This window comes from Hyalella azteca, unplaced genomic scaffold (assembly GCF_000764305.2).
Source record: "Hyalella azteca isolate HAZT.00-mixed unplaced genomic scaffold, Hazt_2.0.2 contig9540, whole genome shotgun sequence".
Taxonomy (NCBI): domain Eukaryota; kingdom Metazoa; phylum Arthropoda; class Malacostraca; order Amphipoda; family Hyalellidae; genus Hyalella; species Hyalella azteca.
Genome location: NW_025939609.1, coordinates 92,998 through 120,800, shown reverse-complemented (window position 1 = coordinate 120,800; position 27,803 = coordinate 92,998). Strand labels below are relative to the sequence as shown.

At 40.3% G+C, this 27,803-nt stretch overlaps 1 protein-coding gene across 1 annotated transcript in view; it reads left to right on the top strand.

Annotated features, from left to right (window-relative positions):
- The window catches only part of LOC108681611, a 67,231-nt gene that overhangs the window by 8,047 nt on the left and 31,381 nt on the right, over nt 1-27,803 (top strand). Inside the window, exons 2-20 of the mRNA XM_047882040.1 lie at nt 285-405; nt 1,591-1,687; nt 2,459-2,630; nt 3,363-3,433; nt 4,471-4,567; nt 5,720-5,856; nt 7,166-7,346; nt 9,238-9,443; nt 10,088-10,250; nt 12,521-12,687; nt 16,154-16,307; nt 16,932-17,012; nt 17,713-17,856; nt 18,525-19,144; nt 19,624-20,050; nt 20,769-21,406; nt 21,892-22,420; nt 24,778-24,892; nt 26,036-26,127. Coding sequence (XP_047737996.1) covers nt 285-405; nt 1,591-1,687; nt 2,459-2,630; nt 3,363-3,433; nt 4,471-4,567; nt 5,720-5,856; nt 7,166-7,346; nt 9,238-9,443; nt 10,088-10,250; nt 12,521-12,687; nt 16,154-16,307; nt 16,932-17,012; nt 17,713-17,856; nt 18,525-19,144; nt 19,624-20,050; nt 20,769-21,406; nt 21,892-22,420; nt 24,778-24,892; nt 26,036-26,127 — 4,212 coding nt within the window. The remainder of the gene's footprint in view (nt 1-284; nt 406-1,590; nt 1,688-2,458; nt 2,631-3,362; nt 3,434-4,470; nt 4,568-5,719; nt 5,857-7,165; nt 7,347-9,237; nt 9,444-10,087; nt 10,251-12,520; nt 12,688-16,153; nt 16,308-16,931; nt 17,013-17,712; nt 17,857-18,524; nt 19,145-19,623; nt 20,051-20,768; nt 21,407-21,891; nt 22,421-24,777; nt 24,893-26,035; nt 26,128-27,803) is intronic.

Below are 27,803 nucleotides of genomic sequence, written 5' to 3'. Positions count from 1 at the left end.
CCAGCTATGGAAAGATCGAGTTCCAAAGGCCGGATCACTTGTGAAAGCAGGCATAGAACTTTTTGTTTTATTTTAAAAGGTTCAAAGGATTATTACGGGCTATATAAAAACGGCTAATTTATATTCATCCTGGTACTAAACGCCTGTTTCTAAAACGTCTGATTATAAGTAAGTGCATATTAACGTCAGAATATGTCTGATTATTTATTTTGATAGACACTTACATCGAAAATTAATTTTTTAATTAAATTAAAATTTATAATTATCAATGACCGCATTTGCAGAGTGCAACGGACGCGCTCTGGTGATTGGACCTTCGAACTTCACGAGCCACCTCGCCTTCCCTCCTGCGAACTGGGACTCTGCGCTGGCCCGCTGGACGAACCTGCTGCTGTACCCCACCAGGTGACCTGTTACTGCACCCCACCAGGTGACCTGTTACTGTACCCCACCAGGTGACCTGTTACTGTCTGTTACTGCACCCACCAGGTGACCTGTTACTGCACCCCACCAGGTGACCTGTTACTGTACCCCACCAGGTGACCTGTTACTGCACCCCACCAGGGGTGCACAACACAATACTTACTACTGCACCCCCACAATAGATAGACACAATTAAATTTATTATAATACTGTGGCAGCATACAAGAAATGCTGACCGTTATATCGGTATTAACCCTCTACCGACGTATGTCACTCTCCGGGAGCATAACTTTCAACTTAAATTACACGTAAACTATTGAGTGTAGCAACCTGGTGACGTTTGTACGCAACAGAGAACATTTTAAAGTTGTCGTACGTGGCGGCAACCATCAGTGCAAGTCATTTTGCGCTCACTAGAACGTATCCTTTTTGGGAAGTAGGCGCGTGACAATATTGCTCCGGTCACTAATATTAATAATATTACTAATATTATATTATATTAGTAATAATAATATACTACCAAACTTGTGACAATATTGCTCCGGTTACTCATGTCAGGCGGTAGAGGGGTAGGAACGGCCGTGGAAAGCAAATCTCTGACCGTGAGCAAGGCACCAGCGTCATGACAAACGATTTTAGCGCTTCTTCGATGATTTCCTGTTGATATTGAAAATATTTAATGTTTTAATTGCAGGTCAGACCGTTCCTTTTTCCTTTTGATATTGAAAAAAATTAACGACATTTTAACGGAAGGTCAGACCGTTTCCTGTTATCAACTTCGATTGAAATAGCTATAGCATGTCACGCTACAACACAACAGCTCGTAGCAAGTCACGCTACAACACAACAGCTCGTAGCAAGTCACGCTACAACACAACAGCTTGTAGCATGTCACGCCACAACACAACAGCTCGTAGCAAGTCACGCTACAACACAACAGCTTGTAGCATGTCACGCTACAACACAACAGCTCGTAGCAAGTCACGCTACAACACAACAGCTCCTAGCATGTCACGCTACAACACAACAGCTCGTAGCATGTCACGCTACAACACAACAGCTCGTAGCATGTCACCCCGCTTTTACAGCCCCTAGCATGTCACACATTAATATGCACGTAGCATGTCACGCTACATCACATATTAACCCTAATTCTCGTGTGTGCAGCGTGACGTGTCAATGGGTCATCAGAGCGCCCCATCAGCATGTCATTCACGCTAAGTTCCTCAAGTTCGACACGGAGCGCAACTACGACTTCGTCCACGTGGGTAACAAATTGTATCGATGTTCATTTGGAAATATTATTGTCGATGTTCATTAATACTAATCTTGACCATTATAACTGTACATTTCTGTGAATTTAATACATTTTTAGTCGTGGTTCAAATCCTATCCGGAGTGTACCGTCGTGTTAGAGGGTTTGTTGTTTGCTGAAACGGAACTTCCGTCAATATTTCAGCATTATAGTTGCGTTCGAATATTCTTGGATTTGTCCTGAATATTACTGAATATTGCAGACTAGTACAGAGTAGTACAGAATGGTATAGAATAGTATAGAATAGTATAGAATAGTACAGAGTAGTACAGAATGGTATAGAATAATATAGAATAGTATAGAATAGTACAGAATAGTACAGAGTAGTACAGAATGGTATAGAATAATATAGAATAGTACAGAATAATATAGAATAGTATAGAATAGTACAGAATAATATTGAATAGTATAGAATAGTACAGAATAGTATAGAGTAGTACAGAATGGTATAGAATAGTACAGAATAGTACAGAATATTACAGAATTTTACATAATTCTACAGAATTTATCAATGACAATTAAACGAAATTATCAAAGTACCTGGCCATAATTGAGAAAGTTCAATTTAAATCAATCTCTATCAGAATGAGTGCTACATTGATGTGATATTTTTGAATTCAAAATTCTTTCCCAATTATTCACGTAATGATAAATATGGCCAGATACCTAAATCAATTTCCTTATTAATTAATTTCCTTAATTAATGCTAAATATTGGCAGATCTACGGGTCAGAAGACGGGAGGTCTCAGGAGCTGCTGGGGGTGTCAGGGGACCTCCCCCGCACCCCCTGGCAGGTGGTGACGCCGGGGCGGGTGATGACGGTGGTGTTCACGAGTGATGAACACACAGCATACCATGGCTTCCTGCTGGCTCACCACTACGTGCCTGCTGGTGGGTGGTGAGGGTGGTGGTGGTGGGTGGTGAGGGGTGGTGGTGGTGAGGGGTGGTGTTCACGAGTGATGAACACACAGCCTACCATGGCTTCCTGCTGGCTCACCACTACGTGCCTGCTGGTGGGTGGTGAGGGTGGTGGTGAGGGGTGGTGGTGAGGGGTAGCAGTGGTGGTGAGGGCAGCAGAGGTGTTGAAGGGTGGTGGTGGTGGTGAAGGGTGGTGGTGGTGTTGAGCGTAGCAGTGGTGGTGAGGGGTAGCAGTGCTAGTGGTTAGAAGTGGTGATGTTTAAGAGTGGTGATGGTGGTGGTGATGTTCAAGGGTGGTGATGATGGTGGTGATGTTTAAGAGTTGTGATGATGGTGGTGATGTTCAAGAGTGGTGATGGTGGTGGTGGTGTTTAAGAGTGGTGATGTTCAAGAGTGGTGATGATGGTGGTGATGTTCTCTTATACACATCTAGATGTGTATAAGAGACAGGGTGATGGTGGTGGTGATGTTCAAGAGTGGTGATGATGGTGGTGATGTTCAAGAGTGGTGATGATGGTGGTGATGTTCAAGAGTGGTGATGATGGTGGTGATGTTTAAGAGTGGTGGTGGTGATGTTTAAGAGTGGTGATGGTGGTGGTGATGTTTAAGAGTGGTGATGATGGTGGTGATGTTCAAGAGTGGTGATGGTGATGGTAGTAGTGGTGCTACAACACTCACGCTAACCCCTATCATGTGTCCGGGCAGCGTGTGTGCCGCCAGGGGCGCACGTGGTGGAGGAACAGCTCATCGCGCTGCCGCCCTGGAACTTGCAGGGGGTCCGTCCATGGGGGTCCATTACTATTATTATTACTTACTATTAAGTAATAATAATAGTAATAATAGTAATAAGTGATAATAGTAAGGTCAACTTACCATTATCATTCTATTATTATTACTTACTATTATTATTATTATATTAACTTGCAGGGGGTCCGTCCATGCTATTCTCATATTTTATCTCGCACTAATAATAAGCCTTATAATAATAATAGGAATAGTGTGCTAACTAATAACGACAATAAGTCTTATAATAATAATAGGACTGATGCGCCATCTAATAATATTAATAAGCCGTAAAAATAGTAATAGGGCTGCTGCGCTAACCAATAATAATAATAATAATAATAAACAATAAAAATTGTAATAGGATTGCTGCGCTACCTAATAATAATAATAATAAGCCTTCCTCAATAATTTATACCTTATTAATAATGTATTAAGTGTAATTTATCTAACAATAAAGTCATTTTTTGAGGTTGTACATTAATTTGTAAAATAATTATGTGCGAGTTTTTGGCTTCATGGAATCATAAATACATAAACATCAAACTTTGCCGTCTTCAAGTTCTAAGCAACCGCGACAAACTTTTGAACGCAACCAAGATTTGCATTAGTTTATTGTATCGACGGAACTATGCACTTCATGGCGCTCTGAATTTCTGCATTTTTAGCGAGAACTCTTAAATTCTCATATTTTTCGCAACCATGTTACACGGTTTGCGGGACTAGGTTTTTATGATACCATAGTTCTACTCACAATAGGTTATATAGTTCTACTCACATCCATCACAATAGTTTTACTCACAACAGTTCTACTCACAATAGGTTATATAGTTCTACTCACATCCATCACAACAGTTCTACTCACGATAGTTCTACTCACAATAGTTTTACTCACAATAGTTCTACTCACAATAGTTCTACTCACAATAGTTCTACTCACAATAGTTCTACTGACAGTAGTTCTACTCACAATTGTTCTACTCACAATATCTATAAAAATATTTTATAGTCTGCCTTATTTCCATCCCAGATCCTGCCTGGCCCCCTAACCCCTGAAGAACCCCCTCCCCCTCTCCCAAACATGGCGGTCACCTCCATGGGGGCGCTACCCCTGATGTCCGGAGGAGGTGAGATTTCGATTTCATTCTTTAAGAAAAATAAAAACTTTTTTCATGAAATCAACTATTAAATTTTTATTTTTAAAAGTTTGCATTTGGCTAGAACTGTTTTTTTTTTGCTAGGAAATTAACTATTAAATTTTATTTTGAAAATTTTGTATATGACTAGAAATGGCATATGTCACAATGCGTTAAATCAATTTAAAATTGCTATTTGAGACAATCACCCATATCATCCTATCATTAATGAAATTTAGTACAAAGTTGATTTCCACTCCTCAAACTACTTTCTTTCCCGGCAAATGAACTAGAAACAATGTTGCTCACGAGTTTATTTCGTTGAAACATCGTTTAATAAACGTTATTTCAACGTCAAACGTCAGATGCCTAGTGGGTGCGATCAAAATAGCTCACGAATCCTTAGAGTATGAGGCTCGCACGAAGCTGTTTTTGAGGGCCATTTAAATTAATTATTAAAAATTCAGCATAAATTATTTAAATTATCAAATAAAATAGATAAATACTGCCATTTTAAGCTTAGCTTTGTTTTTGATGATGTTAAGTCTACAATAGTGCGCCATCCTGATGGAGACACTGTGACGGATTTTAATTATCTTCTCACACTGAATAAGAAAAGCAGCTCCGTGTACTTTAGCAGCTACTCGTATTTCTTCCGTTACGTGTACTTGGAAGCTTCATATATTTAGACCGCAACGTGTACTTAGACCGCAACGTGTACTTGGGAAGCTACATGTAATTATAATATATAATAAAATAAATAATAGCGGTTTCAGCGTTTAGTAGGCCATAGGCCTGTCGCCGATTCTTAACATCGCAGAACATTCACAGCATGTTGCGGTCTCGAACTCGTAACTCACTGCTACAATTTTGCTGTGCTCAACCGCCCGGCCTCCTTGCCGATTATGACCAGAAACTGGCGCACAGAGCTGGGATCGAACCCGCGCCTCTCTGCGCCAATCTTGGTACTCTGAACTTTAACACCTGGGCCACCCTGCCCAGATAATTAGACCGCTACATGTACTTGTTAAGCTACATGTAGGTACTTAGCCCGCAACGTGTACTTGGGAAGCTACATGTAATTAGACTGCTACATGTACTCGGAGAAAGTTTTGAGGCTCGTATTCTTCTTTTCCGCTGCAGTTCCCCGAGGCTACTGGATGGAACTGGCATCTTACCAGCCCCAGATGAACTGTACCTGGTACGTCGTGGTACAGCCGAGGTACATAGTACAGCTGCACGTCGTGGCCTTCAGCACCGACCCCATGGACCAGCTGACTGTGAGTGCAATGTGCTAATTGGGGCACAACAAATACTCTAAGTGGGATATAGTATTTGATGGTACCACATTGTGACTGTAAGCTAAATTAGGTGCTTGATAATACCACTTAAGACCTCTAATTAGAACGTGGTACTTGAAGGCACCACGAGATGACTGTTAGTAGAATGTGGTACGTAAGGTATACCACATTATACCATCTCTCTTAACTCTACGGTAGTTCTCATTTATAACACTTCATCTTGCCTTTCTGCCTTATATCAAGTTTTGACCTCCGTTTTCACAAGTGGAGGTTGACAAATTGTCCATTATTTGAACACTACAACCACCCATTTTATAGAGATTCGAATTAATCAACTTCCATTCATCTAATAACTTCATCCTCGTATTGTCCTAATTTTACCCGTCAACTTCTTCTCTTGCTATTTTAAAAATCCATTTCTATTTCAATTTTCCCATCGTCCACTCACCCTCCTTGTATACCTACCATTATTACCTTGTCAATCGCTAGAATATTTTAATGCGCCTCTTGCCATCTCTCATTTTTAATATCCCTCCTCTCCCTCAAATGTATTATTCACAATCTACTGCGTATCAATTAACTAACTGTTATCTTCAAATTTGAATCACATGAACTTTTCTCTCTATTCTACCTCTGTATTCCATATTTTACCTAATTTGAATTCAACTTTGTTTCTCCTTCCAAATTATTTTAATATTTTCCTTTCGAAACCCATCTTTCATTGAAATCTTTCCCTTTTAAACCTAACTTTTCTTTATAATTACCACATTTTCTCTTATCCATTATTTTCCCCTTATCTCTAACTCACCATTTCCTCCTCATTTCTAATCCACCATTTGCCCCTTATCTATAATTCAACATTTCCCATTATCTCTAACTCACCATCATTTTCCCTCATTTCTAATTCACCATTTGCCCTTATCTATAATTCACCATTTCCCCCTTATCTATAATTCACCATCTCCCCCTTATCTACAATTTACCATCTCCCCCTTATCTATAATTCACCATTTGCCCCTTATCTACAATTTACCATCTCCCCCTTATGTACAATTCTCCATTTCCCCCTTATCTATAACACACATCTCCTCCTTATCTAAAATTCGCCATCTCTCCCTTATCTACAATTCCCCATTTCCCCCTTATCTACAATTCCCCATTTCCCCCTTATCTACAATTCATCATCTCCCCCTTATCTCTATAACTCCTCATTTCCCCCTTATTTCCCTCACCATTTCCCCCTTAATTCACCATCCTAATTACACCCCTTTCCCTCCCCCCTCGCCAGGTGACACGCTTCGACCAGTCGGGGGCCCAGCGCCTGATCCAGCACGGGGGCAGCGAGGGGTTCCCGTGGCCCCTCATCCAGTCGGCGCATCCCCTCATGCTGGGGTTCACCTCGCGAGGGGTGGAGGATGGGTCCAGGGGAGGGGCAGGCTTCCTTATCAACGTCACTTACGTCAACAGAGGTACGGGGCATTAACAGTACGAAATATGGCAAAACTTCTGATGAAATAATTATATATTGGAGAAAATATTACGTCACCACAGCATATATCGTCAGAAAGAACGACCCTACTAAATTTGACGCCAACATTTATTGCAAAACGTAAACCCAATGGAAAGGTAATCGCAGACCACAGCTTGCAAAAATAAATGCGTGCTCGTCGCTGCCCACTGCACGCTACCAGCCGTACAATTTTAAGACCAATCGCTCCCTGCACTCAGTAAATCAGCAAGTCTGACAGTCCCTGGTTCAGTATTTGGAGTCTCTTGAGCCAGTAAGTCCAGAGCCAGTGAGTAAATCAGTAAGTCTGACGGTCCCTGGTTCAGTACATGGAGTCTCTCGAGCTAGTAAGTCCAGAGCCAGTGAGTAAATCAGTAAATCTGACGGTCCTTGGTTCAGTGCATGCATGGAGTCTCTCGAGCCAGTAAGTCCAGAGCCAGTGAGTAATTCAGTAAATCTTAAGCCGCGGCTCATTTGTCGTCCCTCTGACACCTCAATGGCCACCGCCGCACGAATTAAGCTGCGCAATCTTAGCGCTTGTCTGGCGGAGGCTCAAGCTGCATCCTAATGCTCTTCTCTGTGGCAATTGAGGTGCAATTCTGGGGCCTCCTTACAAGACGGCCAACGAGGCCTCATTACTCATTACGACAGGCCCCACGAGGCCTCCTCACAAGAGGCCCTAAGAAGCCTCCTCACAAGACTGCTGTGAGAGAATAGACCACACTTATGTCCCTTTAATTGGACTAACAAGACGCACGCGTGACGTGCCTTATGAAACTTCTGGTTTCGGAGGTGAGGATGGTTCGGGCGCACAGAGCAGGACTTGCGTAAGAGATACGCTAGCCATACACGTGAACTATATAAGACATAAGACGCGCAACAAGAATAGTTCCGGGCTTGAAAGGCAAGTCCTATGAGGAAAGATTAAAGATTATGAAGCTTCCAAGCCTCAGTTATCGACGTCTGCGTGGGGACCTCATTGAAGTATACAAGTATACTCATGACTTATACAAGGTCCCAGAAGGATTACTAGAATTTGAAACAAGAACCAACACCAGGGGCCACGGCTATAAACTAAAAAAACAGCGTTGGAACACATCCATGCGACAACATTTCTTCTCGCTTCGAGTCACCGACATGTGGAACAGCCTACCTGATAGCATCGTTGACGCTCCGAGTATGAACATCTTCAAAAACAGACTAGACGAAGCTATGCAGGAGCATATGTTCAGTCTTAAAATGCCTAGCAAATTACGGAGCAGGCAATAAGTCCAGCAGCTATCTCAATCAATCGTCAGCTATGGAAAGATCGGGTTCCAAAGGCCGGATCCCTTGTGAATCAAGTCACGAAAAGTTCAAGAATCGGCAACAGGCCATGGGCCTATTTCTTCAGTGCCGACACATCTGCTCTATTCTATTCTTGACCGAAGACATTTGGCTTGCGTGTGGCCATTATGTGAACGTCGGTTTATGAAGATCTCATTCTAACACTTGCAAAGCTTACCAAAAATTTACTCACAGATTCCTTGTTTAGTCCAGCGATTGTGTTATGACTGACTTATTTCTGTGCCTCATATTTTCCCAAACTTGTCATCCTTTTGTTTTCTTTAGCGTTTAATATGAATTCCATTTTGGCACAAATGCCTTAATTTTGCATCATTTTAGCGCATTTTCTCATTTATGGAAAAGGCGCTATTGTGCTCGCCATGTCCGTGTGTCCGTCTGTCCTTTTGACCGTCCGTCCGTGACTTCACGTTTTTATCGACGAGAAAATGCGCTCTCTGTCACTCACTGCAGTGAGTACCGAGTTAAAATTTTTCTCTATTAATGTGAACTTTAACCTCCACAACCAGCTTGCAACCCAGCCATCCAGGAGCTGGTTGACCCAGCTGGACTGCTTGGTTACCCAAGCTACAACCTGGTGGATGGAACATGGAGAACAGAGGGACATATTCCTTATGGACCTGACCACTGCAGATGGAGGATATATGCTCCTCATGGATATGTGATCAACGTTACGGTCTTTGTGCTGGATACTTACGACTCTGATGTCCTCAAGGTGAGCGGAACACTTTACGACACTTGAAAACACGTTACGACACTTGAAAACTTACGATGCTGATGTACTCAAGGTGAGACGGAACACTTTACGACACTTGAAAACACTTTACGATACTTGAAAACACTTTACGACACTTGAAAACACTTTAAGACACTTGAAAACACTTTACGACACTTGAAAATACTTTACGACACATGAATACTTACGACGCTGATGTCCTCAAGGTGAGCAGAAACACTTTACGACACTTGAAAACACTTTACGACACTTGAAAACACTTTACGATACTTGAATACTTACGATAATGATGTCTTCAAGGTGAGCAGGGACACTTTACGACACTTTGATTCTTGTGAGTCTATCCATGAAAATAAGATTCCACTGGAATAATGATGATTTATAAAAGAAAATATGGCGAAAATGAAAATATTTTATTGCATGTCATCCTAGGAGCCAAATTTTTAATCATATAAAAAATACAACTTGAGCACGAACCTCATTTCAAAGTTACTGAAATAATTTTTAAGTTCTATATTTTACAACAGAAAAACCTGTTGATATGAATATATTTATATGATTCAGGCTATGGAGATGGGCGAGACATGAAAAGCTTTTGTAATAAAAGTATAAATGACGCACAGGCTGTGGAGTCTGACTGGAGCACGCTGTTCGAGCTCAGTGGAGCACTGGAGACTGGACCGCAAAGTTTCATTTCAGTGACCGGCGACGTGGAGTTGGAGTTCGCTTCCTCTCACTCCAGCCAGCACACAGGCTTCATGCTCCAGTATCAGTGGCTTCTCCAGGGTCAGTATTCATCCAGAAAAATTAGCTAGACGTTGTCCAAATAGCGATGCACTTTCTACCGTAGTGTGGTGTTATCCTGGCAAGCTTTGCCCCGACAGATTGGGGGTTTTGGCTCTCTGTCCACTTTTTGCTCGTGTTGTGGATAGGAAAGTGAGTCATTTTTTGAACAATATGACCCAGAAATCTTTCTGAGCATGCTTTTGCCTCTACAATCACACGCGTCACTAATAGGAAATTTTTCTTCACCGTCTCTGTTTCATTGGGGTCCTGATCATATACAGTACCTTCAAAAAAAGTTATGAGATAGTAAGTTCATCAGCCAATCATTGACGGCCTTTCCAGCAATATCCACCAATCATAGACAAGAAAATAGAGCGTAAGTACTTACGTTCACCTTGCGAGTTTTGAAAGTATGGCCCCTCACTGAGGACGACACACACAAGAATACTCTTACAAACTTGTAGTCGATCCTAAACAACACAGAATTTTTATAGCATGCTTCAGCTCTCGAACACGCAACTTGCTGCTGAAATATTGCTGTGCTTCACTGCCCGGCCACTTCGCCGATTTCATAGTTGGCTGCGGGTCTGATACCCAAACCCTCATTGGTGATCTTAACCGCTCAACCACCTCTCCTCGATACAGACGCACTTTAATAAAAGACCATTTAGGATGATTTACATATTCTCCATACACTTTTTACCAATTTTTACGCCGTTTTCTAGCTTATAATTCTGAATGCATTTTGGCCCCCCGTGTGAACTAGTGTGGTTCTGATTTCTGGCGCTCTCTCTAAGCCTCGAACAAATTAAGCAGCCTCCAACCCATCGTATTTGAATTTGCCTGCAGCCATCTAGCCGTGAGTGTCATCTAGCCATCTAGCACTATGGGAACTAGTGACTGAACTTTTTGCTTCTGTCTCTTCCCTTCTTTTGCATATACGACTGCAATCCTATCATATACCTGTGTTTTAGCTTCCTCCTTTTCCTCTCTCCCCATGCCCCTCCCCTCACACCACGAACCCGACGGGCTTGTCCCAGGAGGCTAAGGCCTCCACGTCCCTCAACCAACCACCACGACTCCGACTTTCATCCTTATCATCACGTCCCCCCTCACGCCCTCTCGTCTTCATCGAAGTCATCACATCAACCATCAAACCCTCATGAACGCTCGAGACCCCAGACCTACAGAATTTAACTTAGAAAATCGACCCGAGACTTGCAGCCGACCGACCCAAAATTTTCCAAACTAAATGTAAATCCCTAGACGCTCCACTCATCCGACTAACCGCGACACCGCTTCAGGCTTTGACGCAGTGACCGACAACGCATCAGTAGTTGATAAACTGACCTCAAAAAAATCGATCGAACACTTCAACAAAATTAATCTGACGCCAATCATACCACACGATCTACGTGCATAAAGGACAATCTTCGTTAGACAACTGAACAAAGAGGTTGCCACAGCCTAGCTGAAATAAAACACGAGATATCAACTCTATAGAACTGGTTGCACATTCAAGACGTCTTTAAAATAAAACACTATACACGCGTCATCAAAATAATAACCACAGACACCACGATAGCACAACGGATACTAACCGATGAATTCTACACGTACAACACCAAAATCATGCCATCACAATGTGAACAAGAACATCACACACCTTTTCATCTGTTATAAATGTTACAAATTTGAAGTTCAATCAACCCACCAATGCACCTCAACTACTCCATCATGCTCCGAATGCACTGCCAAGAATCAAACATACACCCAATGCACAAAAACATACAAAAATGTCTCAATTGCAACCACAACCACCATATACCTTCAGCAAACTGTCCATACGGCAAACAGAAAATTCAACACAAATAACAAATGCAGACCGATACAATCAAAGACAAGACCAATAAAACTTACGTCGACATCGCTAAGCTAGCAATACAGCAAACTAACGTCCCACAACACTGACAAGACTCAACTGAGACTAAAGACTCAACTGAGACTAAAGACTCAACTGAGACTAAATACTCAACTGAGACTAAAGACTCAACTGGGACTAAAAACTCAACTGAGACCTGAGACAACTGAGACTAGAGACTCAACTGAGACTAAAGACAACTGAGACTAAAGACTCAACTCAATTTGTTCCTAAGATTCAAAATGTCTAGTACATTCCACTGGAAATCTTCGTTCTCACAAATAAACCTCCATCCCCCAATTCATTTGACAAACTACATCCAGTCTTATTCCTTTTCCCCCCAATCCAGACTGCACGCACGAACTCCGTACGCCGCATGGAGTGATCCAGTCTCCGTACCTGCCACTGGCGTATGGAGCGTCGGTACACTGTACCTGGTCTCTGCACCAGCCGTACCAGCATGCAGTGCACCTGCTCATACGTCAGTACAGCCTCGACCGCGGTGATGTACTACAGGTACGGTGACTTGATACGGTGATGTACTGCAGGTACGGTGACTTGATACGGTGATGTACTGCAGGTACGGTGACTTGATACGGTGATGTACTGCAGGTACGGTGACTTGATACGGTGATGTACTGCAGGTACGGTGACTTAATACGGTGATGTACTTCAGGTCCGGTGACTTGATACGGTGTGATACTTGCTCCGGTGACTTGATACGGTGTGATACTTGCTTCGGTGACTTGATACGGTGTGATACTTGCTTCGATGACTTGATACGGTGTGATACTTGCTCCGGTGACTTGATACGGTGTGATACTTGCTCCGGTGACTTGATACGGTGTGATACTTGCTCCGGTGACTTGATACGGTGTGATACTTGCTCCGGTGACTTGATACGGTGTGATACTTGCTCCGGTGACTTGATACGGTGTGATACTTGCTCCGGTGACTTGATACGGTGTGATACTTGCTCCGGTGACTTGATACGGTGTGATACTTGCTTCGGTGACTTGATACGGTGTGATACTTGCTTCGATGACTTGATACGGTGTGATACTTGCTCCAGTGACTTGATACGGTGTGATACTTGCTCCGGTGACTTGATACGGTGTGATACTTGCTCCGGTGACTTGATACGGTGTGATACTTGCTTCGGTGACTTGATACGGAGTCAAAATTGCTTTGTACCGAGTTAAGTTCCGTTTAGTCCATCTGTAACTTTAATTTCTAAAATTCTCCTGCTTTACGCAATGTTAGTCTTTAAACAATAAACACAGAGGTTAAAAACGGATTTATGGTCCATGTCGCAAGATTCGATCAAAAATGTAGCATGTAAATTGAATGTGAACTAAGAATGACGAGCAACTGGCAAATCCCGTCATAATACATTTTTGCAAGCAAGCCTAAGAGAAGCAAATGCATTGAGGCTGGAAATTTTAAATGGAAGTTATTTGTGCTAAGTTACCTAGTTAGGGAATCAATAAATTAATTAATATTCGTCATCATAAACTAATCAATCTATATCTCCATACAAAGAATATCGCATCCACTTCTCACTGAGAAGTGGATGCGCATCCAGCATTCTCAATTTACATCCACTTATTCTACATTTGTTCCTGATTATTGTGTAATATTGCTAAATAATCATACGTTACCTACTCCCTGTGTGCTGGAGATTTTACTCGGCTTATAAAAAATCTTCATTATAAAAATCCTTGGAGATGAAAAGGCGCATTGCGTATATTTGGGTTTATTTTCGGTTTTAGGGGTTTGGTTGGGGTTTGGGGGGATAGAAATCCGTCAGGGCTTTGGTTAGTTGTGCCAAGGATTGAGGACTAGATTGTGGTTCCATATTTACTGCTGCTGCAATCGAGGTCGAATTACGATAAAGAGTGAAGTAATAGGTGTGCACTATGTTGTGATTTTTGCTATCGTGTTCTTGTCATTACCTTATGGTTCTTTGGTTTTCACTTGCTTTGTTGATGATAATGATTTCTATTGTGATAATGAGTGGCGACACGCTCAGGATACAGTGGGTGTTTATGGGTAACTAGAATTGGTCAAGCGCGCTCTTGTCACATTGTGCGTCGCTCTCGGTTCTGTTAAGTCAGTCAGTACTCGTTTCGGGACTGTCGCACCCGGATTCGACCATCAAAACTGCTGGTCGAGCGCAGCATGTGTCTTCTTGAAGTTGGTTTGAGTATGCGTGTAGTTGTTCGGACGTGGTTGTTACTGTTTTTATTGATGTTGCTTATACTATTGAAGTTGTTGCTGCCGTTATTTTTGCTCTTGATGTTGCTGTTGTTGTTTTGCTGTTGACGTGGTTGTTACTGTTGTTATTGATGTACCGCAGCCTACAGAGTCTAGACGTTCAGGACGAGTGCCAAGCTGAAGATGACCCTGTGTGGGGGACGATGGTTATTTTATCTGTGACTAATTGTAGATGGGGAGATGGGTGGTGGTGTTGGGCCCAATTCTAGCATCTAGGATCTAGCTGGAGCTCCAGTGGTGTGATGATTTTCTGCCATGCTGTTGTTTGGAGGCGTTGTTAAGCGGTTTGTAGTTGTGTACGCAGTGCTTTGAGTTGGCCAGTGAGAGCTATCGAAGGGCCATGAGTTGATATGTGCCACAAAGTAGCTTGGTACTGTGTCTGGATTAGAAGAGTTTCGTGTGTTGGTTTCATACCGGGGATGATGCGGTTTGTGATGCTGGGGATGGCTCTGTCTGTCGCGTCTTAAATTAGTTTCGTCCAGTTGCCGAGGTAGCAGTGTATTTCCTCGAGTTCTAACTGAGTTCTAACCTCGAGTTCTAACTATGGTCAGGCATGGAGGGTACTGGAAGGTGCGAGAGTAGCTCCTTGTATTGTGTCTAGTTAACTCTGAAGAATGATTTACGTGTTAGAATTGGGATCTGTATTGGATTGGCGGAGATGGTGCCGATGATTAGAATGTGATCTGTCGAGGTGATTGGTCCGGGTTGTAATATTAATTAGTATTATGTTGTCGGAGGCTCTATCCTTTTTGAGAATCTGGCGAGGTAGTGTTGGTTTGGGCGATGTGAGTGGGAAGCAGGGGTCCTTGTAGGTGTTGAATTTTGAATTGTTCTGCAGGATCTACTCGACCTCAGTTCACAATCCTGTTGCTCGCAACATGGTGAACTTTTCTGCTTGATCTGACTCCAAAAGATCTCAATATAATAATCAGTCAGTCGTCAAGGATGCAAAACTGATTTAGACGAATTATTTCCTATATTTCACTTATATCTTCAAGCTCCCCAAAAGTTGACAATCGAAATAATTATCGTCGCATTCAATGTCAAATTTTGCCATCGTAAAAATCTATTTCAATTCGAAAGAAGAGCAACTGGCGGTAAACTGGATACGAAAACGCGTTGCGCTCGTGGTGGTGGCGGTGCCACTAGGAAATATGGGACCGCTTCATTGTCACCAGCATTATCATTCTCATCGTCATCATAACACCTTCTGGGAAAAAAGTAAAAAAATATAATAATGTCACACAAAAAGGAAATGAAAGCTAGACGCGAGGAAATAGAGCGTACACATCATCTATATTTCCTTTAACGGCACGAAAACTTGTAAATAATGTAAATGTAGAACTACCACCCTTCCATCACCCACCCATTTACACCATCCATGTCCCTGACTGGTCCCTCCCCCTTCCTCAAACCTAAGCAAACCTTTTTCATCTCCCACTTTTTTGCTTTTTTTCATCTCCTACCAGATGCACCTTTTTCATCTCCTACCAGATGCACCTTTTTCATCTCCTAATTTTCTCTCCATTTCCCCTTTCCTTTTTCTGTCCACCCCGCACCACCTCTGTCAACACCACGCATAGTCTAGGTTTGGCTTGGTCTTTAATCCATAGTCTAGGTTTGGCTAGGTTTGGATTAAAACCTAAGGTTGAAAAGTTTCACTCTAATTACCATCACAATATTCTTGTATTAATTTTTCTATCAGGTAATGTCAGCAGGTGAAATTGTCTACCAACTGTCAGCTGACCAGCGGCCTGTCAGTCGCCTGCTGGAGCTACAGGCGTCGTCTGAAGTGTCAGTCGTCTTCTCGTCTGACGAGACTGACAACGAGGGTGGCTTTGAGCTCCAATACGTCGTTTGTGAGAGAAAAGAGAATTTGTTAATCATTCAACAACACTTAAAAGTGTATTAAATAAAAATTTTAAATTTATATTTTTATTTAATTTCGATTATATTTGCGAAGAGAGAATTTTTCAATCATTCAGCCATAGTTTTAATTTGAAATAAAAATTTGAATGTAATTTTTTATTTAATTTTGATAAATTTTGAAATTTTTGCAATTTAATTAATTCAATTTAATCATTAAAAAAAGTTCACAATTTTTAATCTTTTTAATCAGAAAAATTGACGCTGAAAACTGATTAGCGGTCACTTTAAATTTGTTGGGCAGATTAACTCTGCTGTTATTTGTTGGCAGAATAATTCATCAATAATATTGTTTATATTTTGGCATTAATTATCTGCAATTTATTTTGAATACCTATACCGAATTTCAGTGTACATTTTGCGAACAAAATGATTAATTATATATGAAATAGTTATTATAATTAAAGAAATAATTTATTATAGTATTAGGCGGCAATGAAATTTATTTCCTTAATATGGAAGTTAGCAAAATTTTCAGTTAACTTTATTATCAATAAATTCGTTTTTGACCTCGTTCCATTATAATCGAAGTTTGTATCATTACATTTTCGTTGCAGTTAGAGAAGGGAGCTGCAATTTCACCCTGACCCCCTGCGGCTACACTCCTGCTGCTCCAGACACTCCGTGGCTGTTTGATGGTTGGTCATAGGAAACATGGTTCACAATAACATACGGCGTTGATCTAACTAATAAACAAGTCATGTAGACATAAAAAACATGGTTCACAATAACATACGGCGTTGATCTAACTAATAAACAAGTCATGTAGACATAAAAAACATGGTTCACAATAACATGCGGCTTTGATCTAACTAATAAACAAGTCATGTAGACATAAAAAACATGGTTCACAATAACATGCGGCTTTGATTTAACTAACGAAAAAGTATTGTAATAGCTATAGAAGTTATATTTTGTAACATTTGTAACAAAATTACTACTATAACAAATTACTATAACAAATTTACTATAATAGTAATTTTACTAACGGGCTTGTTTTATAGTAGTAATTTTACTAGCGGGCGAATTACTATAACAAATGTATTTTTTGTATATAAAATTCAACAACAATGAGTTGTAATATAAAATAAGAGAGCTTTTATGTTGTCTGAATACTGCTGTATGTTGAAGAATACTAGAACTGATGTATTTAAAAGAAACATTTAAAACGAATAATGTCACTTAAAATACGTGAATATTTCTGCCAAAGCTTTTATGTTGCCTAAATACTGCTGTATGTTAAAGAATACTAGAATTGATGTATTTAAGAGAAACGTTTAGAACGAATAATGTCAAGAGGTGTAAAATATATGAATGTTTCTGCCTCAATACACCCAGCGGCTGGGGGACACATGATCATGACTGAAGGGGATGAGAAGGGTCCTATGCTCCCCAGAGGCTACCGAGCCCAACTGCGCTCCCCACCCATTTCCCCAACACAGGGGCAGCTTCCTGCAGTGTCGGAATCCTCGCAAAAAACTGGTAAGTTTCAGAGAATTCGCAAAAAAATTTTTGCATCGCTTTAGTTGCGTCTTAACTCGATCACTATTTCACAAAAAAAACCTTCGCTTCGCTGTAGATGTGTCCTTACTCACTATGATATTGGCTTCATTCGCCGCAGATGCATCAAAATTCGCCATAATATTCACTTCCCCAACCGAAAATATGTTAAACTTCTCCATAATATTTACTTCCGTCACGCTGATGGGCCATAAATCTTGCGAACATTCGTTGGGGGATTTCTCGTAAATTGCAGGCCAATTTACTGTAGATAACAAAAAAATATAACTCAGTACTCACTGCAGTTAGTGACAGAGAGCGCATTTTCTCGTCGACGAAAACTTGAGGTCACGGACGGGACAGGACGGACAGACGGACATGGCGAGCACAATAGTGCATTTTTTCCACAAATGAGAAAATGCGCGAAAAATAGGTTAACTTTTGCAAGATGCTATTCCTATATCACCTCGCTAGTGCAACTATAGAGCAAGATGCTACTCATTAAAACTAGCAATTTCATTAGAAATTTGATAATCTAATCTAATTATACTTAATTAGAATTCAATAAAACTAGAAATTTGTAATAGAATGTAAGTTATAAAATTCTGCCATCGAAGTTTTTTCTCTTAAATGAAATTCATTTGTTGCAGATCACGCCATGTGCATCTCCTTGGTCTTCACGCTTGACGGTCCTGATGCATATCAGCTCTCTGTTATCATTAAAAGTTTGCAACAAGAAAAACCTAAATCCCATCAAAATTCTCAATCCCATTTCACCACAAATCGTAGATCAAAGCGGGATCTCAATTCTCATTTTAGGTCTGTTAATTTCCCCACCCGCTACTACGAAAAAGAGTTCCAAGACGACGTAGAAAGAAAAGAGGAAGAGATTCTCGTTTACGATTCTTACGATGCAAAGGGCGACTATGATTCGAGAGTCTTTGACCATAATTCCAAAGCTGATCATTTTCTTCCGGATCCAGTAAACTTGGTCACGAATAACGTGAATATGGTCATGAATCGGACCTCTCCGTTCGCCATAGATTCAGCCAAATTCGTGTACGACGCTCGGTCTCCAAGACACTTGACGGAGAAGAAAGTTTCAAGAATGTCTCGGTTTAGGCGCCGGGCGTACATGGAGAGAAGCCATTACCAAACCTTTTCTGAAGGAGTGGAAGAGAGTGGAAGTACCGTGATATTGGTGCAAGGCCCACATGGTGCTGGTGCTATAAGAAGAGTTGCCAATTTCACCGCCGAGGGATCGTTTGAGGTCAGGGTTTCTTCCGCTGCTGAAATTCACATTGAATGCTCAGATCGATCACGTTGAATGCTCAGTAATGCATGAAATGAATTTTCGCATACATGCTATATGAATTAACGTATTTACAGCGCAGCTAAGTAATACTTTCAGAAGTATGAGGGAATTTATTAGTGTAACTTGTTAACACTTCAGTAGAATAAGTTATATATTTAGTATAAAGTAAAAATACTTCCATTGTATGACAGAGATTTTTAAAAGAGCCACAGCATTTTTTTTAAATTACGGAAATGGACTAAACTTAAAATGGAAATATTCCCTTAAAATTTCACATATTTATATGTATAATTGTTTTAATATTGTTTTATAATGTCATTTCCCTCTTTTAGCGATGATTTATTGAAAATGGAGTTCAATAGAAGTTTTCCTTAAGACTGCGATTTGAATTAATTATTTCTGTATGAAATCATTTCTTCATTCTGCAAATGCAGGTCTTTATCCAGTACGAGAGGGGCTACGGTCCACTTTATTTGGTCCAAATTCACCAAGTGGACATAAAAGACGGACCGTGTGGTCAGGACCTCGATCATCACCAAGACTTTAACTGCGATTTCGCAGCAACCAGTCACCCCATCACCCCTGGAAGTTCATCCCACACAACTGGGCAACAAATGGGACCAGAAATAGGCAGTCAAAATTTGAGAAAAACCTTAGAAAATGGACGAGAAGTTGAGGATGTGGCTGACACGCAAGGCAACATTGGTAGTCGAGATAAAATTCAAGGGAGAACCAAAAGCAAAGCAAGGGAGGAAAATATCGATGAAAATTTTGAAGATCATGGAAAATTCGAGCAAGAATCAATGTGTGGTTGGACTAACACATTAGTTGATCAGTTCAACTGGTTTTTGACAGAAAAAGGTGAGTTTTTGCAGAAAATTAATATTGAAAATTTCATGAAGCGTTTATAACTTCAGACGTTACACTCTTTAATTAAGTAAACGTAAATTCATTAATTCTTATGATGCAAAGTTATTGTAATTGAGAGCTTTTAATGAGTACAGCGACATGAAGAAGATTGTTGCCTTTGTTATTGTTAATTGATCCATGGGCCATATGATGTTTTAAAGTGATTTATGTACACTCTTTTTCAAAAAATTCGCTATTATACAACTACTACGGTCAATATTGAAGAAATAAGACAAATTTACTTCATTGCTAACCGTCGGCATTGGTAGAGTAGTGGGAGAACTTAGCCACTTCAATTACTTAGCCTGACCTCCGAAAATCTCAAATACTGAAGGAGAAAAACGATATTTTTAGTGATAAACTATAATAGCAAAATTAAGAAAACGTTGCAAACAGAGCGAAAATACTTTTTCTAAAAACATGTGTATTCACTCAAAACACAAAAATACGGAGTCTACTTCTACCTACAAAACTCAAACGGTTCTAAACCACCACTACAAGAACGTATAAAGAAAAAAACTTGCCTACATAAGTGGTCCAACTGCGAACTGAGTTGCCGCCGTTGGCCTTCACCACGGTGGGCTTTGACGTTGTCATTCTGTGTCCAGGTTGACGAGATGAATAAGTAAACGTGTAATAATTACTTAATATTTAACATATGCGTTCGCAGGTATGATTGCCACATCGCCCCTAACCGAAGGCTCTCAAGCGCGGCGCAAGAATACGCAAGTTGAACGAAACTCTGATTTGATTTCTCCTCCGTTGAACACTTCAAGAATTTTCGGAATTCATTCCTGGGATTCACTTTTCAAATCGGACATGGAAACTCATAAATCATTTAATGCCACGAAAGAACGGAGCAAAACTCCAGAATTTGCTGATCGCGAATCGCATTTCCTGAATCAGAATGTTGATTCATTCAATTCCTCATTAAGTGCCAAAGAATTGTGCATGTTTTTCACCTACGAGATCCTGTCTCCTTCAGCAGACCTGCAAGTTTTGATAAGGAGCCCGAATGGAATAAATGCTCCAGGAAATAATCGAGCAAAAGCTGCATATCCTTTTGACTTCACTTCAAAATTGGACATGTATGAGAACTCGCCAGGTGTGAGTACATTTTCTTTGTTTTCTGAAGAGGAAGCCATAAATGAACTGCCGTTGAGCGATGGACTTAAAGCCAACAGAAATTCAGAGCCTGTGGTCAACCGCGAAGAGTTTCTGCTGTGGTCGCACGGAAGAGTCATTTCCCCTAAGCCTCTGAATGCTTTCCTTTCTTTACCCTCGTCGCTGGTGAGCGATTATTCCCAGGTGAGTCGAATTGGACATGTCTACTTAATTAACTATGGTCAAATAAATTCCTGTTATAGCTTGAAAATAGCTTATTACAGCTTTTTATAGCTTGTTATAGCTGAAGAGTAGGACAAGATGTCGGTAAGCACGCCCTCCATGTTCATGGGTTCATTAGTCAAAATCATTACGGTAGTCAAAATCATCAGTCAAAATCAAATCATTAGTCAAAGATCCGGTCAAATAACACGATTTTAGATCTTCTGTGAACAAGTTACGAAAAGTTCAAGAATCGGCGACAGGCCACATCAGGCCTACTCTTTAGCGCAGACATCACTATGTTATGTTATGTTATTAGTGAGCAATATTTTACCCGTACATCAGCACGTTGCTTCATTTCTTCACTAAATGCAACTTTGACTCATAGTTCCGTATAATTCGTTTATAATATCGTACTTCCATAATCCAAGGCACTAAATTCATTCTGATATTCCGCAACTGCACAGATAATTTTCCGCGCCCGTGATTTCACTGGGGAGCACTCGACACCGAACTCGAACTCTCGTCAACATTCGCCTTCAAATGATGGCGGAGAAACATTGTTCACTCGCATTCAGAGTAATGAAGGAATTATCGTTAAGAATGTCCGACTCGCCGTACGCACGCAGTGTGTGGCTCAAGTACCCCATGTCAGTACAAATGATGACGCAGCAAAAAGCTTAAGAATAAATATGCATGAAGAAGACCAAGATCATTCACTGAGGAACCACTTATTTGGAACAGAAGAAGATGGAAAATACCCGAGTTTATCACGTGAAATGTATGGGTCGGCAAGAGAATTAAGTGGCATCCAGGATTTATCGTTTGGAAGCGCGTTGAAAGAAGACAACCCTCGCGCAACTCCGAGCTTGGGTACCGACAGATTTTTTGAAGAAGATCCAAATGGAAGTGTGGTGGATTGCAATTTCGATGATGGATTCTGCAATTGGAGGTTGCATCACTCCGGCAATGTTGTATGGGCTATACTTGGTCGAGGTGAGATGAAAATTATTTTAATGTAGCTATTAGATTAGATAGTTATGCGTCAGTTGTAGGTTGGTTGTTACGCTTTGTGGTCCTTGAGGAAATGAAATTAATAAATGTGCTTTGGTAATTTTGCCTGTGGGATTACATTGTCGGGCCTGCCAGCTACTGAGTAAGCTAAGGTAGACAAAAATTTATTTAAATTGACAGAGATTGACACAAGTTTACACGGATGATATAATTTACACGGATAATTTTGAGGCTTTATAAGTTTACTGATTCTTGCTTCACTTATTACACGTGAGAACTAATCAGCTCATATCTAATAGCAACCACTATAGACGAAGCTAAAAATTTAAAATCACAGGCCAGTGGTTATATCTATAATCTGTATTGAGTGCTACGTGTCATATTCAATTGGCTAATAAAGTTAAGTTCCCAACAACCACGTGTTGAACTAGCTTGACTTAAAAGAATGTCCAGATAATATATACGTGGGTAATGGCTTTTCCAACCACATCACTTCCATATATATGACTTGCTGATATTTGTATTAGATTTATGGATATCCATATTAGATTTGCTGAAACCCTTATTAGATTTGATAACATTCATATTTTATGTTCACACATCCATACTAAATTTGCTGACATTCATATTATATATGCTGATGTTCATAGTAGATTAACTGACATTCGAAACACATTCGAAAACATCGATATTATATGTGCTGATTGTCATATTATATTTGCTGGCATTTACATTAGATTTTCTGATATTCACATCAGATTTTCAGACATTCATATTAGATTTGCTGACTTTACATTAGATTTTCTGACATTCACATTAGATTTGCTGACATTCACATTAGATTTTCTGACATTCACATTAGATTTTCTGACTTTACATTAGATTTTTTGACATTCATATTATATTTTCTGACATTCACATTAGATTTTCTGACATTCACATTAGATTTTCTGACATTCACATTATATTTTCTGGCATTCACACTAGATTTTCTGACATTCACATTAGATTTTCTGACATTTACACATTAGATTTTCGGACATTCACATTAGATTTTCTGACATTCACATTATATTATCTGACATTCACATTAGATTTTTTGACATTTACATTAGATTCGCTGGCATTTACATTAGATTTTTTGACATTCACAATAAATTTTTTGACATTCACATTAGATATTCTGACATTCACATTAGATTTGCTGATATGTACAATAGATTCACTGACATTCATATTATATATGCTGATATTCATAGTAGATTAACTGACATTCGAAACACATTCGAAAACATCGATATTATATGTGCTGATTGTCATATTATATTTGCTGGCATTCACATTAGATTATCTGACATTCACATTATATTTTCTGGCATTCACACTAGATTTTCTGACATTCACCTTAGATTTTCTGACATTCACATTAGATTTTCTGACATTTACCCATTAGATTTTCTGACATTCACATTAGATTTTCTGACATTCACATTATATTATCTGACATTCACATTAGATTTTTTGACATTCACATTAAATTTTCTGACATTCATATTATATTTTCTGACATTCACATTATATTTTCTGACATTCACACTAGATTTTCTGACATTCACATTAGATTTTCTGGCATTCACATTAGATTTTCTGATATTTACACATTAGATTTTCTGACATTCACATTAGATTTTCTGACATTCACATTATATTATCTGACATTCACATTAGATTTTTTGACATTTACATTAGATTCGCTGGCATTCACATTAGATTTTTTGACATTCACCTTAAATTTTTTGACATTCACATTAGATATTCTGACATTCACATTAGATTTGCTGATATGTACAATAGATTTACTGACATTCACATTATCCTAAGTAAAAAACTTTCATCTCATCCTACCTCTCCTCTCCGCAAGTGTCTTGTGATATCCTCCTGGAGCGACGCTGTAATATTAATCAAGGTTTTGAATTAAATTTATGGAGTAAAATTTTCCTGGAATCGCGTTATACGTTCTTATTTAAATTAAGAGTATGGACCGCCCGGAGCCTGGTATATACGATATGAAAATTACCAGCCCCTGTCCCATTACTTCGGTAAAGGATTTGTCACAAAACATTGTTTTCTTTTTCGTAGTACGTATTGCAATAGCCAAAAGGCATTTTTTCCATTCGTTTTTCTCTCTTTCCGCTGCAAAAATGTTCATTTGTCCTTTCTTCTTCGTAGTACGTATTGTAATAGCAAAATGATATCTATTCCATTCATTTTTTATTTCTTTCTGCTTCGAAAATGTTCATTTGTCCCACTGAACAGTGCCCCTGTTGTTCCACCTTCAGGTGATGGGTCTCAGAAGTACCATGCTGGTGTGGTAACCCTGCCTGGTATCGCTGGTGCCGCGGACCTTGTAAGCGCCGTACTGCCCCCTGGACCAGCCAGGGTACTGAGTTTCAGGTACCGAAACATCTAAGGATAATTAAATATTGTTATTTTAACGATTAACTGCATCTTTATAATTAGAATTATCTTTGTTGGATGTGCGGGGACAGCCTCGCCTGAAGTTCTTCGGGCCATACATTAAAAACAGTCTAAGTGAACGTAAGTACCTACGCTCGATTTTCTAGTCTATGATTGGTGGATTTGGCTTGAAAGGCCGTCAATGATTGGCTGATGAACTTACGATCTCTTAACTTTTTTTGAAAGTGTAAGCCCAGATTGAGTCTGCCACTCAAACAATTAATGTGTCAATTTAACCAAATTTTGACCCACTTTCCCTCAGAACGAGCAGAAAGAGGATGTAGCACTGATACGTTTTTTTGGGGCATACGTAACTGGGTCAACTTGACTAACGGGAGGGTAAAAGTGTGTCTTTCTTCGAATGGAATTTCCCCGATTTATTTGAGTGCAGTGATGAGACTAGGCTGGATCCTCTGTAATCCACCAAAACTTTCCATCAGTGAAGCTAATAACGGAAGGGAAAAAATGCGTAGAAAACTCAGGATACTGTTCAAGTTTTGGTAAAATATTTTCTTACTGCAGTGATTCTAGTGCACAATTCGAGCTGCAGATGAATAGCTCGAAAAATTAAAATTCTCTACAAGAATTGTTGAATTAACTCAGTAAAACAAATAGCAGGGGTTTATTTAAACCATAATTTATAATACCTATCTAAGTAAACAATTACCTACAATAACGCAGTGCTCTTAATGAGTTACGGTCATCACAATTGAAAAAACGAATGCACTGGGGTTATTTTACTACTTATAAAAGCTTTTTGTGTGTTAGTATCATATGTAATACGTATTATACTAACCTGTGTACTAGTAATTAACTTGATGAAACGTCAAGATAATCTGGCTTGACTTAGAAAATTTCTGGCCCATCTAATTTCTTTTGTGTCTTATTACACTAGTAAACTAGTATCGCTTTCTTCTAAATCCACAGGCTTTCCAATACAAAGTGTTAGTTGTTGCTGCAAGTCTAGTTTTTATGTTAAATAATAAACTAGTATAGAGGAAAATGTATTTTATAGCATCGAAAGCGACTACCAAATTATTAAGTGAGATCCCAATTCTACTTGCGACGGTTCCTTCACAGGTACCTGCTGGCTGACACCGACCAGTGCCTCGAGGTCGCCGTAGTTGCTGACATCGGAGGGAACGTCAGCGCAGAGTCCCAGCCAAAACAAGGTGAACAACGTAAATTATTGTGCAGTGGTTGTTATATTTTGTATCTAACACTGAATAAAAATAAGTTCTGCATGCGTCGGTAGCAGGATTTTTATGTGAGAAGAAAGATAAGTTCTGCATGCGTCGGTAGCAGGATTGTTATGTGAGAAGAAAGATAAGTTCTGCATGCGTCGGTAGCAGGATTGTTATGTGAGATGAGAGATAAGTTCTGCATGCGAAGGTAGCAGGCTTGTGAGAAATCACCACGAAGAAGAAGTGATTTTGCGAGGTGCAAGATCAATGCAGCCTTATGACTTATGAGGTGTAAGGCTAATGGGAAATTACCTTCAGCAAGTGACAAGCAACAGCATCTTGCATCAGGTGGCCCAAAGGAGGGCAAATAGACGGAACACGTCCAACGTTACATCCGACGAGGACTCGGAGACGGAGGACGACGAAGGTGGCGCATCAGCGTGACCGGGGACTAGGAATTCGGACTCATGTGGTGTGGGATCTATGATCTATATGTGAGCTTAGGACTCGTGTGGTGTGGGATCGACGTAAGCTTAGGACTCGTGTGGTGTGGGATCTATGATCTATATGTGAGCTTAGGACTCATGTGGTGTGGGATCGGCGTAAGCTTCGGACTCGTGTGGTGTGGGATCGATGATCTATATGTGAGCTTAGGACTCGTGTGGTGTGGGATCGATGTAGGCTTAGTACTCGTGAGGTGTGGGATCGACGTAAGCATCTATATGTGAGCTTAGGACTCGTGTGGTGTGGGATCGATGTAGGCTTAGTACTCGTGAGGTGTGGGATCGACGTAAGCTTCGGACTCGTGCGGTGTGGGATCGATGATCTATATGTGAGCTTAGGACTCGTGTCTTGTGGGATCGATGTAGGCATAGGACTCGTGAGGTGTGGGATCGATGTAAGCTTAGGACTCGTGTGGTGTGGGATCGATGTAGGCTTAGGACTCGTGAGGTGTGGGATCGATGTAGGCTTAGGACTCGTGTGGTGTGGGATCGATGTAGGCTTAGGACTCGTGTGGTATGGGATCGATGTAAGCTTAGGACTCGTGTGGTGTGCTTAGGACTTAGGTCTTGCAAGCTTAGGATTTTTTCTTAACAACATATTCTCACAGAATTGGCACCCGAAATTCCGATGGACATATCCTGTAAATAAAGATATTAAATAACATTGAATGAAATTAATAATAATACTTATCAAGTAACTTGGTTAATTCCATCAAGAATATACATATTTCCTTTTCCCGTTGCAATAACTCGGGCAATTTTAGACGGCATTTCTGTCCCCTAATCCCGCCAAAACTGGAATAATAGCTTGAGTTGTTGCTATAATATATATAATAATAATACTAAATGATCACAAGAGCAGGAGGGAACACAAGTGTCATGATTTATTTCCAATTAAATCCTTCTAGGATTGACGGATCTAATTTCATTAGTTAATATGACGTCTCACTTAAGTTTATCAGCGACCCTCTGATAAACTTAATTCTGAACGACTCCCCTCACTACACAGCACCAGCTCCCCTCACTACACAGCACCAGCTCCCCTCACTACACAGCACCAGCTCCCCTCACTACACAGCACCAGCTCCCCTCACTACACAGCACCAGCTCCCCTCACTACACAGCACCAGCTCCCCTCACTACACAGCACCAGCTCCCCTC